Here is an 18,718-nt window from a genome sequence, read left to right as displayed (position 1 = left end):
TTTACTTGTGTTGAGGGCAATTTAAATCTGATTTCTAAGCTAGTGCACGGAACCATTAAACTTGAAGCGATTGGGGTTAATCCCTTGCAGATTACTTACAATATAAATAATTTTCCTAGTACTTTCATACGCTGTCTAGGAACGGGGGACTGTCCCAGGTCAAAGACGGTGATCCTCCTTACTTTCTTTGTTGTAAAATTACTTTCGTAGCCTGGTATCACAACCTCCATTCCCTCTGGGAGCTAACTCATAACTGAAATGTGACTTGTAGCTTCACTTTCCATATGCTATGGGCAAGCTGTGAACTGCACAGATATTATCCAGCATGGCACATGCACCAGTAATTAGCTCACAGAGCATGTTTCAAATATTTAATAATGAAGACAATTCCACAAATACTTCAATCAAAGTTTGAAATTGAATCATGGGGAAGTAAGTTCTTTAATGTAACTCCTTGGAATTGGGTAAATGTACCCCAAAATACCAATTTCTCTATCATGAGTGATTCAGTCCAAAATATGAATTTAAAAGTCTGCTTTCTACCAGCACACTTTTATTACACGAGAAAAGAATAAACAGTACAGGCTTATGGAAGCCAGTCTTGATGTTTTCTAGGATACAGTACATTTTTTGTTTTTCAAATGATTCCTGTTGCTTTTCAGGCACTACTTGCAGTCCTCATGGAGATTCTCAAACCTGTCTCTAAAGAAGGGTTGCTCAATATCTCTTACAAACATCACATTGTTTTTCCACAGTTGTTGCAGAATAATGCTTCTTTCAGCAGATCAGACAAATGGGAAGGAAATTCAGTAGTCTGTATAATTTTAAATACCAAACAATTTGATTTTATTATACAAAATTAAGGAGAGGAATATTATGGGGTGAGAATGGATGATTTTTCAAGTTGATGATTCTTTCCCACATTATTTTTTCTTGAAGTTCACTATTATTTCTTGCTACATTTTCATGCAGTCTTTGAAAGGAGAGACAGTAACTTCTTAAGAATAGTGATAACATTTTATCTTAATTTCAGAAAGAAGATGGGAACCAGTCAGCAGTTCTCTCTTCGCTGGAACAATTATCTTAGTCACATTATTGGTGCATTTGACTCTTTAAGAAGTGATGAAGACTTGGTGGATGTAACTTTGAGTTGCGAGGGGAAGAGGATTCGTGCTCATAAAATGTTGCTCTCGGCCTGCAGCACCTACTTCAGAGACTTGTTTAAGGTAAGTTTAATCTATAGCAATGGAATATATTGATATTCAGGTAGGGGTATGATGCTCAAAGGTATCACCGAGATATCACTATAAAATTTGTCACAAATGGAACATAACAATTGCTTTTACACATATCAAGTGAAAAATTCCTGGCACATTAAGAAATACCGTCGTTATTTGAGAAATATGAAAACATACTTAAGGCTTGTAGACAGGACTGGTTTATGTCGTATTCCGCTGCTGATGCCGTCTTTTGTTCTTTTCTTGAGGTCCAGGGCTAGCACCGAGGAATGCGAGTGCTATGTCTGTGGATTCTCATTATCTTTGTCCATTATGAGTAGAGCGGCTAGTTCAAAAAGCAAAATGGAGGTGAACAGTATTCATTTTTCGATGAGGCAAATGAACAGGTTATTGTTAAATTACAAGACCTTAAGCTATTGCCGAAGTAGCATGATCCCTGGACCAATAAATAACTTAATGAATCAGTTAGGGCACAAGTCCACAACTCGTCGTGATCAAAGAACTTCAGCGAACAAAGACATTACACACGAAATTGTTCAACGTGTGAGACAAAAGACATACGTGTGTCACTGTGAGCGTAACACCAAATGTACTTGTAAAGTGGTAAAGTACGCATACATAATGTACTCCAAAAATGAAATATTTCTTAATTTGCCAGGAATTTTTCACTTGATATGTGTAAAAGCAATTGCTAGGTTCCATTTGTGACAAATTTTATAGTGATATCTTGGTGATACCTTTGCGCATCGTACCCTTCAGGTAGAAGTACTTCTACTAGACATGGTAAATAGTAAGTGAATAGCACTTGGCAATTTGACAATTCATTTTGTAAGGAAATATGATAACTTACCCCCCTCCCCCATTTTTATGTCTTCCTCCCTCATAGCATAAGATGTTGACCGAAAGCATAGGTGCGGTGAAAATGTGGTTGTGGAGAAGACGTACAAGTGCTGGCTGCATAGGAAGAAAAACCAATGAGAAAGTTTTAAAGGAATTGAAGGATTGAAGAAACATTATAGTTAATAATCAGAGGGAAACAAATAACTTTTTGACGACTTGTTCCAACACAAAACCTGCATGTTTGAAGGGAATGTTTTCAGTGCCATAGTTGACTCTAGCTCCGTTCCCAGTGATTGGGTTACAAGCATCACTGTGTTCATCTTTAACACTTTGAGGTCTTGCTCACTTTCATATATTTTAATCCTCCGGACTGGCCATTTTTCACTAATGTTGGATTTTAAAATTAAATTCTAGTTTTGAACGTAGGTAATTTTTTATTTCACTTATTTGAGATCATACTTTCTACTTCATATATGTATAAACTGTAATACAGTTGATAGACCCCTTACTATGGAAATATTGGATTGAAATTAACAGGTTTTTAATTTCCTTACTATGGAAATATTGGATTGAAATTAACAGGTTTTTAATTTTGTTTTAAGGTCAGCATATAACTTCAGGTAATAAAATATGGCTATGTCATGTTTATTTGGATTTTTAGGCCGTTCAGAATGTTTATATAAGAAATAAATCTACGAAGTAATTAGTACATAAATATTATTATTGGCTTGTTTGGTCTGTTCAGTTGGTATAAATCGCTATTGTTCAGTCTATGTTCGCAGGTGGCCAATATTACGTGCACACTGCTGTGGAGTCGGCACAGCTCTGACACTGTTTGAAAGAAAGAATATGATGCGAAGAACTCTAGTTTGCTGCCATCATTTTTTTTTATTTTTTCTTCATAATAACAACAATGAAAACCATAGAATGTATGTCATGCAGGCTTCATTCTCCACAATAAGTGACGCAGCCCATACAGCGTACAGACTTCGACCTCAATGTGTTCAGCAAAATGGTGATCCAGCAGAATGTGCATATTACTGCCCAATTTCTGTCGCACACAATGAAGATCTTTGAGAGAATTCTTGATCAAGTGTATGAAATCATCAGCATTTATACTAACCACTGTGGCTTCATCAATAATAATGCATCAATTCTACACAACACAAACTCAGTTAATAATAATAATAATAATAATAATAATAATAATAATAATAATAATAATAATAATAATAATAATGAATTCTATAGATTAGGTGTTTATATGCTTAAAGCTAGTAGTGTCCATCCACCAGTATGAGCCAAACAGGTAGAAACTTTGACACGAGGTACTTTGAACATGTAAATCTAAAAGATTTTCAGCTATGGAAGAACATGAATACGGATCAAGATCTAAAAATCTTAAAAATGCCTGATAAGGGCTTTCTGCTTAATATCTTTGAGAATTGTTTCATCCAGCTGGATCAATTCTTTAATCCCAGTTTCAACCTTAATGAAATAATCTGAAAAAACAAACCCTTTATTTGATCTATTAATTCCTATTTTCAATAAAAAGAAATTAAGTATTCTAAACCCCCTTCTACCGGGCGAGTTGGCCATGTGGTTAGGGGCGCGCAGCTGTGAGCTTGCATCCGAGAGATAGTGGGTTCGAACCCCACTGTTGGCAGCCCTGAAGATGGTTTTCCATTTTCACACCAGGCAAATGCTGGGAGTGTGCCTTAAGTAAGCCACAGCTACTTTCTTCCCATTCCTAGCCCTTTCCTGTCCCATCGTCGCCATAAGACCTATCTATGTCGGTGCGACGTTAAGAAAAAAAATCCTTCTTTCCCTCCAACAATCACCCACCATTCCACATCCCTCAGCCCCACCTTAGGCAGAGAAGAGAAAAAAACTTTTTTCCCCCACATGTTGGAAACAAATTAACATCTCAACACTTTCCCATCATCATCATCATCATCATCATCATCATCATCATTCTGTTCACACTTGTTTCAGCTGAGCTGAGTTCTAGAAGATTCCTCAAGTGCTGATATTTTAATTGTTTCACCTGGTCTTCTGTGAGGTGCATTGTTCAAATTGGAGGAAGGCTGAGAGCTTGCACAGGACGTATGATTGTTAGGAGTGTTTTTCAAATCTTTACTTATCCTGTATTGAATTTCATGCTTGCTTCATAAATTTGATCTTTATTTATGTCTTGCCTTAACTTTGATTTTGACTGATGATGGTCTCTAGTAAGACCGAAACTAGTTTCAACGAATATATGTAACTTCTTTTTAAAGGTTACAACAAATAGTATTGAATAAGTTGAAACCTTTGGCTTTTGTTTTACACTATATTGCTCTTCAATGTAGATTAATATGAAATTTATTACGTATGAGTCAGTGAAGATTTATGAGCTTCAGACTATCATCTACGGAACAGCATCTGCAACATTTCTAGCCACTAAATGTCTTCAACAGCTTGCCGAGGATGAAGGTTGTGGATATGCACATTCAGCAATGGTCCTCCGAAGGGATTTTTATGTCGACAATGTGCTTTGTGGATGCACTACAATTGAGGAGGTGCTAAGCTAAAGCTTCAATCCGAGTTGATCAAGTTGCTAAACTGTGGTGGATTTCCATTATGCAAATGGTGTGCGAATTACAGTGATTTACTAGAGACAGTTACTGCAGAACACAGAGAGACTCAGTTACCACTGCAAAATTGACAACGCTGGTGGTGGTAAAGCCTTAGGGCTTCTTTAGCATCCAACTACAGATACATTTTTTTTTATAACAACCCAGGTCGATGTAAAGGTGTCTCAGAAGCGAAGGGCAGCATATCTAAGCGCATTGTATCTTCCATTGTTGCATAAATTTTTTACCTACGGGCACTTATTAACCCTATTAAGATAGTATAAAAAATATTTTTGCAGCAAATCTGGCTTCATAAGTTGTCATGGGATGAGCAGACTTAACGAAGGAATGGCAAATCATATACAATTGCTTACCTATACTGACCTCCCCAGAGATTGATAGATAGGTATTATGCCAGGGTGAGCCAGTAGACATCCAGATGCATGGGTTTTATGATGCTTCGGAGAAGGCATACAGTGTATGTCTGTACATGATAACAATAAAGAAACAGGGAGAAACTATGGTGCGACTTTTGTGTCAAGAGTAGCTCCAGTGAAAACGGTAACCTTACCTCTATTAGAATTGTATGGAGCGATCCTGCTCGCACAATTTGTGCAGAAAACCTTACCGATGTTAGATCTGGATGTTAGAAATATCTATTTATGGACAGATTCATCAATAGTATTGTCTTGGATTGCATCACCTGCCACTAGATGGAAGACATTTGTTGCTAATAGTTTTGTAACAACAATTCAAGAGGCCAACACATAGTGCCAAATGGAACCATGTTTCTTCCAATCAGAATGCAGCACATCTCATATCAAGGGGAACCACTTCATTGGAACTACTAAGTTCACAACTTTGGTGGACTGGTCCAGAGTGGTTGCAAAGGGACACCGATTCATGGCCATCGACTACACCAACATTACAAGTGACCGAAGAACGGAGAAGGACTTAAGTAATGTTAGCAGTGCCGAACTTCACAGGAGAGTTCATGGAACAGTATTCTATGCTGTCACGCTTAGTGAGAATTAACAGCATCGGATTCATTTGCAATCCAAGGAACGCAAATTTTAAAACAGTAAGGGGCATTAACAAGTAATGACCTACATGCAGCATTAGACAGATGCATCAAGTTTGGACAACATGTGCTCTACGCCCAGGAAATACACGAAATGAAGGGAGGTAAACAATTGTCAAAGCAAAGGAAGTTGATCAGCCTGCACCCATTCCTGGATGGTCATGAAATGGTTCGGGTTGGTGGAGGATTTGACAATTCAAACTTAACATTTGATTCCAAGCATCACCTGATTCTTCCTTCAAATCATTGCCTGACAAAACTCATAGTATTGTCAGAACATCTACGGTTATTGCATGCTGGACCATACCTTTTACCTGCAACAACACTTTGAGAACATTATTGGATTCCTACAGCTGTGACTCGCCCCTTTTAGGAGAACAATAATTGAACGAGAAATGCTACTATGCAAGCTAAGGGGGCCAATCTTTAAGTTGATGACTTAAAGACAAAAATTTATAATAAAGCTTGGACGGACTCTCATCACAGGGATGGGGTGATAGTGCACTAATCATTAAGCAGGAGAATTAGAAATCAAAAGGCTAATTAAGGCAGATTGATTAAAGTGAACTAGGAAAATACTATTTATTATATTGAATATAAATGACGACGGTTTAACGAGAACTGAATTTAAAATAGGAAATGAATTTAACAAAAAAATTGAATGACTCTACTTCGCGAAAACTTGCAATATTTTTAACTCGCTTGCTCACCATGTAGTCTTGTTCTGCTGGTCCTTGGAAAGCTTCCATCCTTGTAGCTGGAACATCACCGGTCGTCTTTGAGATATCTTCATCTGCAGCTAAGTACCATTCCTGCCTTGCAAATTGCATCAACCACTAATTGGATGATGGCTTTGAAACTATCACACTAGTCCACTATGGTACAACAAACATAAGACAAGTTATCAGACCTAAAGCGAAATACAAGATAGAAGAAGAATCATGATGCCAAGAGCTCCAACACGCCCTTTTATAACCTTCTCTCGCTCTAATTACAGGTCGCTACACGTGGTCCAATCAGTTGACACGTCTCTCCCCACTCCAGATATTAAAGTTGATGGGTCCCAACCATGATATCAACTGTTCTTCTATTAGCCCTTTCACTCAGTATCCATGGCAACATGACGCTCCTTTGAAAATATAGGCGGTGATCAGTTTGAATTATTCTGGTCGAAATACAGTAGCTATCGTTACAACACTTGAACACGTGCTCGCTTTTCCCAGAATTTGATGTCTAAATTTGTCCTTCCTTCTTCCTCGGTGATGTGGCAAGATAGAGGAAAATCTACTGCAAGTTAAATTTAAACGAATGTCGCAAGAATCTAAGTTAATATTAGGATATTCAGCCCTCGTTTACAAGTCGTAGTTACAAAGTAATGAAATGATAGTGAGCAAATGATCAAACATGAATTATAATAAAATTACATACCAAGATAAATATCATGACGTTAAATTCCTGAATTAATTACACATAATAAAATTAACGTAATTACACTGTGACGTCTGGAACGTTACACAGCCAAATCAGTGATCAAGTCTGTCTTGCATAAATGCCTTAGATGTTTTAGGCTGAAGGCTAGAGTTTCTCAGCAACTAATCCGAAATTTGCATTACTTAAGGTCCAACCATCTCGACCATTTCTCAGTGCTGGTGTGGACTATGGAGGCCCAGCATAAATCAAGTGTGGAAATACGTGGAGCAAAACAACACTGAAATGCCATATTGCCATATTAATCTGCCTGTCAACAAAGGCATTCCATCTAGAAGTGGTTAGCAATCTGTATTCAGAAGCCCATATAGGTGGCCTCAAAAGTTTTACAGCAAGAAGAGTTTAGAGTTGGCATATACACAGTGACATTGGAACCAATTTTGTTGATGCAAACTGGGAACTACAGGATCTGAGAAAATAGTTCCTGTCAGAATCATTCATTCTACGACTTTATGAGCATGCAGCAGCAGGGCAGATAATCTGGCAGTTCATACCTCCAAGCTCACCTCACTTCGGCGGTCTATGGGAAGCAGTTGTGAAATCCATGCAATACCATTTTAAACGTGTAGTAGGCAATAATATATTCACATTTGAGGAATTAAGTACACTAACTGCTTTAACCCCCGTTCTTTTAGCAATTCCGTCATAAGATCCCATGGACCCAAGTTATTTATCTCGTGGTCATTTTCTAACCGTTGCACCTCTCACCTGCCTACGTGAGCCTTATTTAACTGACCTGCCCTTGTTTAAATTGACAGCGAGTGCATGCTATGCTATGCAACAGCAGTTGTGGAGAAGGTGGTCATCTGATGATGATGATGATGATAATAATAATAGTTATAATCGTATGGCCTCAGTACCTCATTTCATTGCAGCAGAGATGAAAGTAGGCAACTTCCAAGGACAATCTGCTGCCCGGAGCAGTGGTGCTTATTCTTGAGGACAATCTACTTCCTTTACAGTTGCATATGGGAGTCAGCATCAAAATTCACCCAGGCAAGGATGGGGTGGTGAGAGTGATAACATTGCAAACCAAGGCAGGCACACTCAGGCATCCTATTCACAAGTTGATCTTACTGCCTACACAATAGGAAGTCTAAGACAAAGGAACAGTGTATTAAAAAAAATAAAAAATACATAGGAGGACTTTAATCAGTCATATATATTAAAGTCTAATAGTATTAAATAGCTTCTTCATCCACTCCCAAAACTTCTTCATCCTGTTGGATTTGCTTGCCCTTTGGTTGTCAGTGATGGTGTAGTTCCTTCGTTCAAAAATTATGGGTTTGAATCATAAGTGTTTATTCCTTAGAATCATCTTCTCTTCTCTGCCTTCAGTTTGGAGCATTGATAAATTTAATTCTTCTAGATCATTCATGATCTCTGTGAACCAAGTGTTCTTTGTGCTTCACTAGCCTGGTTTCTGGCAGTCTGATTACATGACACAAAAAAAAGAAGCAATTTTCCTTTTCCGCATTGTATCTATTACTGATTCGCTTTTACGATGTACCACTTCATTAGGTAATAATCTCCATTGGCCATCAACTTGGTGTTTCTTATTGATGATTGTCCTGATGATTCTTCTATCTACTTTCTGCAGTTTATCGATTGTTGATTTAGTGTTCGACTTGAGGAGTGTTTCGCTAGCATAAGTCGCTTCGGATTTTACAACTGTATTGTAATGTCAAATTTTAGAATTCATTTTTGTTTATAAGTTGGCCAGGTGATTCGCTGTGTTGTTTTCAGTTTAGATGTTCTGCTGTCGATGGATGTTTCCTCTTTTGTGTTCCAGACATTTGAAATCATTCAGTCTTATATTGTTTGCCCTTATCGAGGTGAATGGCTGGTGTTTTCAATTCTGAAGTTCGGCATCATTTCAGTCATTTCAAACGAGTTTTGCAGTCCGATTTTTGCAGCAATTTTCTTGAGTTCTTCAATTTGAAATTTAGCTTCTTCCACACTACTTGCTAGTAATGCAAGATCGTCTCCAAATGCTAGGCAATTGAGTTTAATATTTCTGCCTATCTTGATGTTTGAATGACTGTGTATAATAATAAATTTACTGACAATGGAACAGTGTTCATAATACTGTAATATACTTGTATTATTGTTGAATCTGGTATATTCAAGGATGGTTGGGGAGGGGGGGGGGGTATGTTTGAGTCATGTTTGGTTTATTGTACAAGTTATATTTGGTTTAGTTTTAGGTTATGATTATTTTAAACTATTGTACTGTAGGTTTTGGTGTATTGGCAACAGTGTGTTGGTAGAGAGCTGGCACAACATGGCGACGGTATAGGTCCATTTTCCAATTACAGTAGTTTCAGTCGTGCTAAAGGAACAGTCAACAGGTCATGCAGTGTAAAATAATGTATAAATGTAGAATTGTGTTATAAATGTGCAAGTTATTAAGCCCAACTAAGAAGAAAAAGATTATGTTTGAAGGGAAAGTTCTTGGTTAGAGACAAAAAGGGAGACAGTATAAAAAAGATGATTGAGTGTACTGGAGGACACTAGATGCCAATTGCTAATACAGAAGACAGCAGGAAGAAGAGAGGACTGGTTATACCCCAAGGCAAAACCCAAAGAGAGGAATATGATAAGACACGAGACCATGCTCTCTGATATAGAATATGGATATCGTAGAATGATGCAAATGTTCATTCATTGTTAGTGTTTTTATGTGGCGATAGAATGTTTGTGTGTTTCAGTATAACAGTATAAAATTATAGACACGATACTGTGTAGGCTTTTGGGCTTATGCCGTGTCAAGAAAATAATGTGAAATTCTTTACGTTTCGCAGAGAACTCGGCATAAGCCCAAAAGCCTATACAGTATCATGTCTATAACTACGGACCATGAAAGCATAAATAGCAGTATAAAATTATATTATATTGGTTTGGTTTTCTAGTCCTTTGTGAAAGGAAAATATATTTTATGAAAGAGTATAATGTATATTGTCTATTGTTCTAGAATGTTCTAGATAATTTTTTCCCAACATTCAGACAATTTCATTTTGTCATTCTTACAGAAGTTCACATCCTTACTATCAAAAATCCTTTTAAAGATTAATTTCGGTATTGTCGAAAGATATTTTTTCATAGCAAATTTTGGAAGGTTAGATACAGATATTAGTCGCATGGTTCGTGGTCTGGGGTTTAAGAAGGACAGAGCTGAATATTTCCTGAAATGTCCACTACTGTACAGTGGTGTTAGATGTGTACGACCTTGGATTATCATTTTGGAAGGTCACTCACTATCCATTGATCAATGCAGGTGCTTCTGGGAAAGAGCTTCCCTCAAACTGTTGAGTTGTTCACAGTACTTGATCCAACTGGTTGTCTGCTATGCATCAGCTCATAATATATCACACCATGGCATTCTCTGCCAATGCATAACATCACACTCTTGCGATGGTTAGTGTTTGAGGATGATGGGAAGAACTTCCCTATTTACACCTTGGTCTCTGGTTCATATTGTTATTGTAAACAATCCACGTTTCATGTACAATAACCATGTTCTTGAGAAAGAATTGTTCTTCTTTTAGAGAGTGATCACACACAAGTATATGCAACACTCATTGCCACTTGTTGCGATTGTATGATCCCCACGCATAGGCACTATTGATATATCTCTTGATGTAGAAATGTCTTAGGACAGTTATGCCATACCAGTACTCCAGTACTAGAAATAAGTAATGGCCCTGGCTCTTCCCCAGAGTAGTCACAAAAGTTAAAGTTTACGGAAGTTTGTGGATTGAATCTGCTCTGATGCTAGGGGCAATTTTGGTATACACACTGTAAAATTACATGAAGAATTTGTATTACATGCTACACAAGGCGTTGGGGTTAATATTAACACATTGGAGACACCGCCCATAGTTTTTACAGGCGTGTTATTTCATTGCTGCTGATGGAGCTTGGGGAATCTACGGGTGCATGATTTCACTGGAGTTAAAAATAGTGGCTGCCCTTTCATTGAGATGTGACTTTACCGAAATACTGCTGGATATTTCTATAAGCATAAAATGTACTGGTTATGAGCATAAGTCGAGAGATCTTCTTTCAAGGTATTGATACAGCCATGTTCCTACATAACATGAAGCTGCGTCATCCTTCACTCGCAGCTGTGAAATGAGCAGGAAAGTATGTGTGCACAGACAGGAAGAGAGTGTGTTTGAGAGGCAGGCTTGTTTGTGTCATTTTTTGAATATTTTGCATGTCTAATTCAAGTGTACGATATTTAGACGATGAATCCATACTGGATGTTCTTATGGAAGACTCAGGTTTTGAAATTGAGGATAACAATTATGTAACCCGTTCTGTATTACATAATAATAAGTCACGGCATAAAGGAGAATAATAATAATTTTCAAACCAGATTAAATAACTTCGAACACATATGCATGATTAATGCATAAAACAGCAGAATGTAATTATCAGATTAGGCAACATGACAACTAAAGGAGCGGACCCGGCCGCGCTATCGGCTTCCATGCTTGTTCCCCTGACACAGAGCAAGCCAAAAAATGACCCTGTATATATTAAAGTCATTTCAAACAATAGTATTCTTGTATCGTTATGAAACTGAAAGAAAAAAGACAATCAGCGAACAGAATATAATTATTATTATTATTATTATTATTATTATTATTATTATTATTATTATTACAACAGTAACACAAAATACTGAGCAAGTTGGCTAAGTAGCATACTATAAGCAATATGTTTTTGTAATTTTATGGTAACTCATTGAGGATGACTATAGAATAGAAACATATATGGGGGAAGACTACATCTTATTAGATGGTACCTTGTATCGAATAGGAGGATTGCAATAAATTATCTTGTTGTAAGAGTTCTATTCTCAATATGGAATGAATTTCATAATCTGTAACAGGTCTGTTTCATCAGAAAGCTTAATGTACCATTCTGACATCACTACTGATTGAGCAAAAGATGTGACATGCCATACTATGTCCCTTATTTCCTTGCTTTCCACTGTATAATTTACTAGCAATTCTTGGCAAGCAAGTTTTGCTTCTGACAATACCATACACCAAGAAATAGGCAACCGGTTACAAGCTGCATCAAAATTCTACCACTTCATTTGTGAACTACTTTGGGATGGCACATTTCTTCAAGCTTTGAAGATTACACTCTACAAAACACATATTGTACCAATTGTAACGTATTGATTGGAAGCAGCATCTTTGACTGGACCTGCAAAACAATGTCTACACTGACAGACCATCCTATAGGGAGTCTTCTCACTGTCCCTCACAAAAACAGTACAGGGACCACCAGACTTAAGAAGGTTTCAGGCACACAGCCAGAAAATGAAAGCTTGCTGGGTACTTTGTAGGGAAATTCCTAAGCTGTGGACTTGTTAATTTATATAAAGGAATATCACAAGAAAGAAAAGTTTTGCATAAATCTTGAGTTAGAGGTAAAAAGTGGTGGTGGCCTCTGTTTATTTATTTGGTTGACAGTGTCATCGTAAAATTTTGGAAAATGCATAGACTAGTAAACGAGGAAAAAATCTGTCACCTGCAATTTAGATATTATATAGCTCTGGCGTGATGAAATCTGAAGGTGATGACACTAAAGATTATGTATATGGTGATGATGGGGAAGGCAATAAAGAAACTGGCATAGAAGGAAGAGAAAATTCTAATTACGGATGACCGTTAAAGGCAGCTTTACCCACGGAAGTGTGTTGTGATCAAATAGTACAGTTCATAATCCAAGAAGAAAACAAAACTAGAAGAAGATGCTGACTGTGCAAGAGCACAACAATTTACAAGTGTCAAAAATGCAATATTCATCTTCTTTCAAACCGTTTCCAACAATTTCGCTCTTGCTAATTGAAGATGCCTACTAGGCCCAAAGTTGTGTAAAGGCAACATTAGGCTGAACCTAAACTATTTATAAATAGTTTTGTTCCCACATTTTCTGGTCTTTATGATCTAATTTCAAGTGAAATATACAATAATATTCCAAAAAAAAAAAAAAAATGTTTTTTTCAGTGCTTGGTCCTTAATGGGTTAAACTACACAGGACTACACATAACTTTCGCTCATACAAACACTTACACAGTTTGCACGCTCTCTCTCTCTCTCTCTCTCTCTCTCTCTCTCTCTCTCTCTTAGTTTCTCACTTGTTCTCACACTACACAGTTTTACATTCACACACAAGGTACACAGTCACACGGTCACACATTCTCTCCTTCGCCACCAGTCCGCACTGTAGCACGCTAGTCCGACAATCACAGCAGCCACACACTACACAGTACTGGCAATCACTCGTTGACTGAGCTCAAGACTGAACTTAATTTCAGCAAGACATTGTCAGAAGGCGAAAGAAATAGGCAATCACCTTCTCCTGGCCATCCTGCGCTTGTGACAGCACCCCACCAGTTCCCGCATCGTTGGCGTTGGTTTCGATGATGAACTTCTCCCCAGGCTTGGGGTATCTAAGGATTTTTGCCGTACGCAGGGACTCCTTCACCTTATGGAATGCAGCTTCCACCTCACTTCACCATTGGAAAGGCCTCTTCTCCTCGGTGAGCCGTGTAAGAGGCTTTGAGATGTCTGTGTAGCCAGCTATACATCTGCGGTAGTACGTGCAAAAGCCAAGGAAACTCCTCAGTTCTCGCTTGTCCTTCAGCACCAGCCAGTTCCTGACAGCATCTAACTTCTCCGGATCCGTGGCTACTCCCTCCGATGACACGATGTGGCCCAGGTAGTGCACCTCCGTCTGGAACAGCTGGCATTATCTTGGATTTAACTTTAGGTGAGCTCAACATAGCCTCTGGAACACTCTCGACAGGTTTTCAATGTGCTCTCTGAAGGTACGTCCCACAATAATTATATCATCCAGATACACGAGGTAGGCGTCCTGAGTTAGCCCCCCTCAGTACAGCCTCCATCAGTCGCTCGAAAGTCGCCGGCGCGTTGCAGAGGCCGTTGGCATCACGGTGAACTGGTAGAGCCCTTCGCCGATTGAAAACGCCGTCTCCTCTTTGTCTTCCGGATGGAGTGCCACTTGCCAGTACCAAGTCTTCGGGCCCAAAGTAGAAAACCACTGGGCTCCAGATAACATGTCCAGGGTATCAAATCAATCAATACTGATCTGCATTTAGGGCAGTCGCCCAGGTGGCAGATTCCCTATTTGTTGTTTTCCTAGCCTTTTCCTAAATTATTTCAAAGAAATTGCAAATTTATTGAACATCTCTCTTGGTAAGTTATTCCAATCCCTAACTCCCCTTCCTATAAATGAATATTTGCCCCAGTTTGTCCTCTTGAATTCCAACTTTATCTTCATATTGTGATCTTTCCTACTTTTATAAACGCCATTCAGACTTATTCGTCTACTAATGTCATTCCACGCCATCTCTCCGCTGACAGCCCGGAACATACCATTTAGTCGAGCAGCTCTTCTTCTTTCTCTCAGTTCTTCCCAACCCAAACATTGCAACATTTTTGTAACGCTACTCTTTTGTCGGAAATCGCCCAGAACAAATCGAGCTGCTTTTCTTTGGATTTTTTCCAGTTCTTGAATCAGGTAATCCTGGTGAGGGTCCCATACACTGGAACCATACTCTAGTTGGGGTCTTACCAGAGACTTATATGCCCTCTCCTTTACATCCTTACTACAACCCCTAAACACCCTCATAACCATGTGCAGAGATCTGTACCCTTTATTTACAATCCCATTTATGTGATTACCCCAATGAAGATCTTTCCTTATATTAACACCTAGATACTTACAATGATCCCCAAAAGGAACTTTCACCCCATCAACACAGTAATTAAAACTGAGAGGACTTTTCCTACTTGTAAAACTCACAACCTGACTTTTAACCCCGTTTATCAACATACCATTGCCTGCTGTCCATCTCACAACATTTTCGAGGTCACGTTGCAGTTGCTCACAATCTTGTAACTTATTTATCACTCTATAGAGAATAACATCATCCGCAAAAAGCCTTACCTCCGATTCCACTCCTTTACTCATATCATTTATATATATATAAGAAAACATAAAGGTCCGATGATACTGCCTTGAGGAATTCCCCTCTTAATTATTACAGGGTCGGATAAAGCTTCACCTACTCTAATTCTCTGAGATCTATTTTCTAGAAATATAGCAACCCATTCAGTCACTCTTTTGTCTAGTCCAATTGCACTCATTTTTGCCAGTAGTCTCCCATGATCCACCCTATCAAATGCTTTAGACAGGTCAATCGCGATACAGTCCATTTGACCTCCTGAATCCAAGGTATCTGCTATATCTTGCTGGAATCCTACAAGTTGAGCTTCAGTGGAATAACCTTTCCTAAAACCAAATTGCCTTCTATCGAACCAGTTATTAATTTCACAAACATGTCTAATATAATCAGAAAGAATGCCTTCCCAAAGCTTACATACAATGCATGTCAAACTTACTGGCCTGTAATTTTCAGCTTTATGTCTATCACCCTTTCCTTTATACACAGGGGCAACTATAGCAACTCTCCATTCATCTGGTATAGCTCCTCCGACCAAACAATAATCAAATAAGTACTTCAGATATGGTACTATATCCCAACCCATTGTCTTTAGTATATCCCCAGAAATCTGATCAATTCCAGTCGCTTTTCTAGTTTTTAACTTTTGTATCTTATTGTAAATGTCATTGTTATCATATGTAAATTTTATTACTTCTTTGGCCTTAGTCTCCTCCTCTATCTCGACATTATCCTTGTAACCAACAATCTTTACATACTGCTGACTGAATACTTCTGCCTTTTGAAGATCCTCACATACACACTCCCCTTGTTCATTAATTATTCCTGGAATGTCCTTCTTGGAACCTGTTTCTGCCTTAAAATACCTATACATACCCTTCCATTTTTCACTAAAATTCGTATGACTGCCAAATATGCTTGCCATCATATTATCCTTAGCTGCCTTCTTTGCTAGATTCAATTTTCTAGTAAGTTCCTTCAATTTCTCCTTACTTCCACAGCCATTTCTAACTCTATTTCTTTCCAGTCTGCACCTCCTTCTTAGTCTCTTTATTTCTCTATTATAATAAGGTGGGTCTTTACCATTCCAGGATGCTAAAGGGTTTATTGTGTCACCTATTCAATACATTATAAATTTTTAAACACTTAGGAATTTATTATTAATTCCATTTGAGACATGTTTCACCCTTCATTCCATCTATTCCAGGTAACGGGAAACAGTCCTTCTTTGTGATGTTGTTCAACTTGCGGTAATCGATGCAGAAGCAGAGCTCACCGTTCTTTTTCTTCACCAGGACCACTGGTGATGACCACGGGCTGTTCTACTCCTTGATGACTCCCCGCTGCTTCATGTCATCTAGCATCTGGTCTATTTCCACCTTCTTTGTCAGGGGTACCCTACGAGAAGGCTGTCGGATTGGAGTGGTGTCTCCGGTGTTAATGCGATGGTACACTATCCGTCTTTCCGTAGTCGCCTCCAGTAGCAGTGAAGATGTCCCGAAACTCGTGGATTAGTTCCTTAAGCTCCCTGAGCTGTCTCGCCTCCAAATGTTTCCGGGCGTGGGATATTATCTTACGGAGCTTATCCAATCCTTCGTTTGATTCCAGGGCCTGTGCATCTTCGTCATCCAATGGCATGACGCACGTGACTGGTTCACAAGTCCCAAGCTTGGTCCCGCTGGGTATCCTCTGCCCTCGAGACGTTGAATTCAGTATTCGTACCGGCACGCACCTTTGTAGGATGCTAAAGGGTTTATTGTGTCACCTATTCAATACATTATAAATTTTTAAACACTTAGGAATTTATTATTAATTCCATTTGAGACATGTTTCACCCTTCATTGAGGGCATCATCAGTCATAGTACCTCCTCAAGTCATAAATCAGGTACCTGATTAGTAATTGAATTGTAAACATTAAGATACATGTCGACTGAATATAAAAACCGAGCTAAGTGCCAAAACAATCACATTCCATTCTATTGCTAAAACGTGGGCTATGTGCCTATACCTGTCCAGTAAAAACCGGGCTATATGATATTCAGTCTGCAAGTAGTTCAAACATTAGTCACAAGAATTCACCTTGGGCTAAGTGCCACCTACCATGTATCATAACCCGGGCTATGTGCCAAGCCCCATGTGACTGGTTTTGTACTGCAGTTCAGTACCAGTTTTACTTAGAAACAGTGAGAAAATACTTTCCAAACCCAAGATTTCAGAAACTGAGAAAAGACACGTGTATTACTTGTGATTTGTTGCACAGCAAAATACAAAATGACCAGAGGATCAACAGACTACACCAGACCTCACTGGAAATTCACCACAGGAAAGCAGAGAGAGAGCCAGAGAAATGATGAAACTAGTTCACAAAGAATCAGCTGTTCCCGTAAGTGATACCTGTACAATTTCAGTCGACTTCCAGCAAGTGTTTTCTTTACCAACACTAACCCACTGCCAAATGTATTACTTACGACAATTGTCTTGTTTTAATCAGGGTTTGCACTTGGCTGATAACAATCAGGGATTTATGTTTGTTTGGCGTGAGGTTTTAAGTGGCCGGGGAGGCAATGAAATTGCCATTTGCATATTCAGAGGCATTAATAGTAACATAACAAACAAGAAAAAAGTGATCGAATGGAGCGACAACTGTGGGGGCCAAAATAAGAATAAGATGCTATTGTTTCTTTGGATATATTAGGTTTCTGACAACTTTTTTTTGCTTTACGTCGCACCGACACAGATAGGTCTTATGGCGACGATGGGACAGGGAAGGGCTAGGAGTAGGAAGGAAGCGGCCGTGGCCTTAATTAAGGTACAGCCCCAGCACTTGCCTGGTGTGAAAATGGGAAACCACAGAAAACCATCTTCAGGGCTGCCGACAGTGGGGTTCGAACCTACTATCTCCCGAATACTGGATACTGGCCGCACTTAAACGACTTCAGCCATCTAGCTCGGTAACAACTATGTTGATGAGGTTCAACATAATTATATTGTCCCAGGCCACTCCTACTTAAGCTGCGACTGCAACGTTGGTCTCGTAGAAAAAAATAAAGAGTTGAGAAATGTGAGATTCCCTTGGATGTTGTCAGACTTCTCTGTACAGCCTGCACACACACACACAAAAAAAAAAAAAAAAAAAAAAAACACCCCACCAACCAACTTTGATGGATGAAGATTTTTATGACTTCAGCGCAGCAGCTAAAAGTTGCCTTAGTACGACAACTTTAGAAATTTCTAAGGTTGTTTGGGTCGAAAGGCGGGATTCCACTGAGGCAACATTTGGGCAACATGGAGCATGCGACAGTGAAGCAGTTGCAGTCGACTTTCAATTGAAGAAACATGGCATGACATGTAGCGTGTGGCTGTGTGGCATGAGACATATTGCCATCTGTCAAACACTCTCTGGTGCCGCATGCCTCAAAAATATGCTTGTCGAACAGTGTCGCC

At 38.8% G+C, this 18,718-nt stretch overlaps 1 protein-coding gene across 33 annotated transcripts in view; it reads left to right on the top strand.

Annotated features, from left to right (window-relative positions):
- LOC136877263 (protein bric-a-brac 2) overlaps positions 1-18,718 on the top strand; it is a 395,003-nt gene that overhangs the window by 78,982 nt on the left and 297,303 nt on the right. For all 33 annotated transcript variants that reach the window (XR_010860746.2, XR_011018587.1, XR_010860747.2 and 30 more), the window contains one exon: positions 1,034-1,226. Coding sequence is in view for 30 of the 33 variants with exons in the window: in XM_067151145.2 (XP_067007246.1) it covers positions 1,041-1,226 (186 nt within the window). In the remaining 3 variants the exon portion in view is untranslated. The remainder of the gene's footprint in view (positions 1-1,033; positions 1,227-18,718) is intronic.

The sequence above is a fragment of the Anabrus simplex genome, chromosome 7 (genome assembly GCF_040414725.1).
Source record: "Anabrus simplex isolate iqAnaSimp1 chromosome 7, ASM4041472v1, whole genome shotgun sequence".
NCBI classification, from domain to species: Eukaryota; Metazoa; Arthropoda; class Insecta; order Orthoptera; family Tettigoniidae; genus Anabrus; species Anabrus simplex.
The sequence above is the reverse complement of the archived record's forward strand: the minus strand, read 5'-3'. Positions and strand labels throughout refer to the sequence as shown.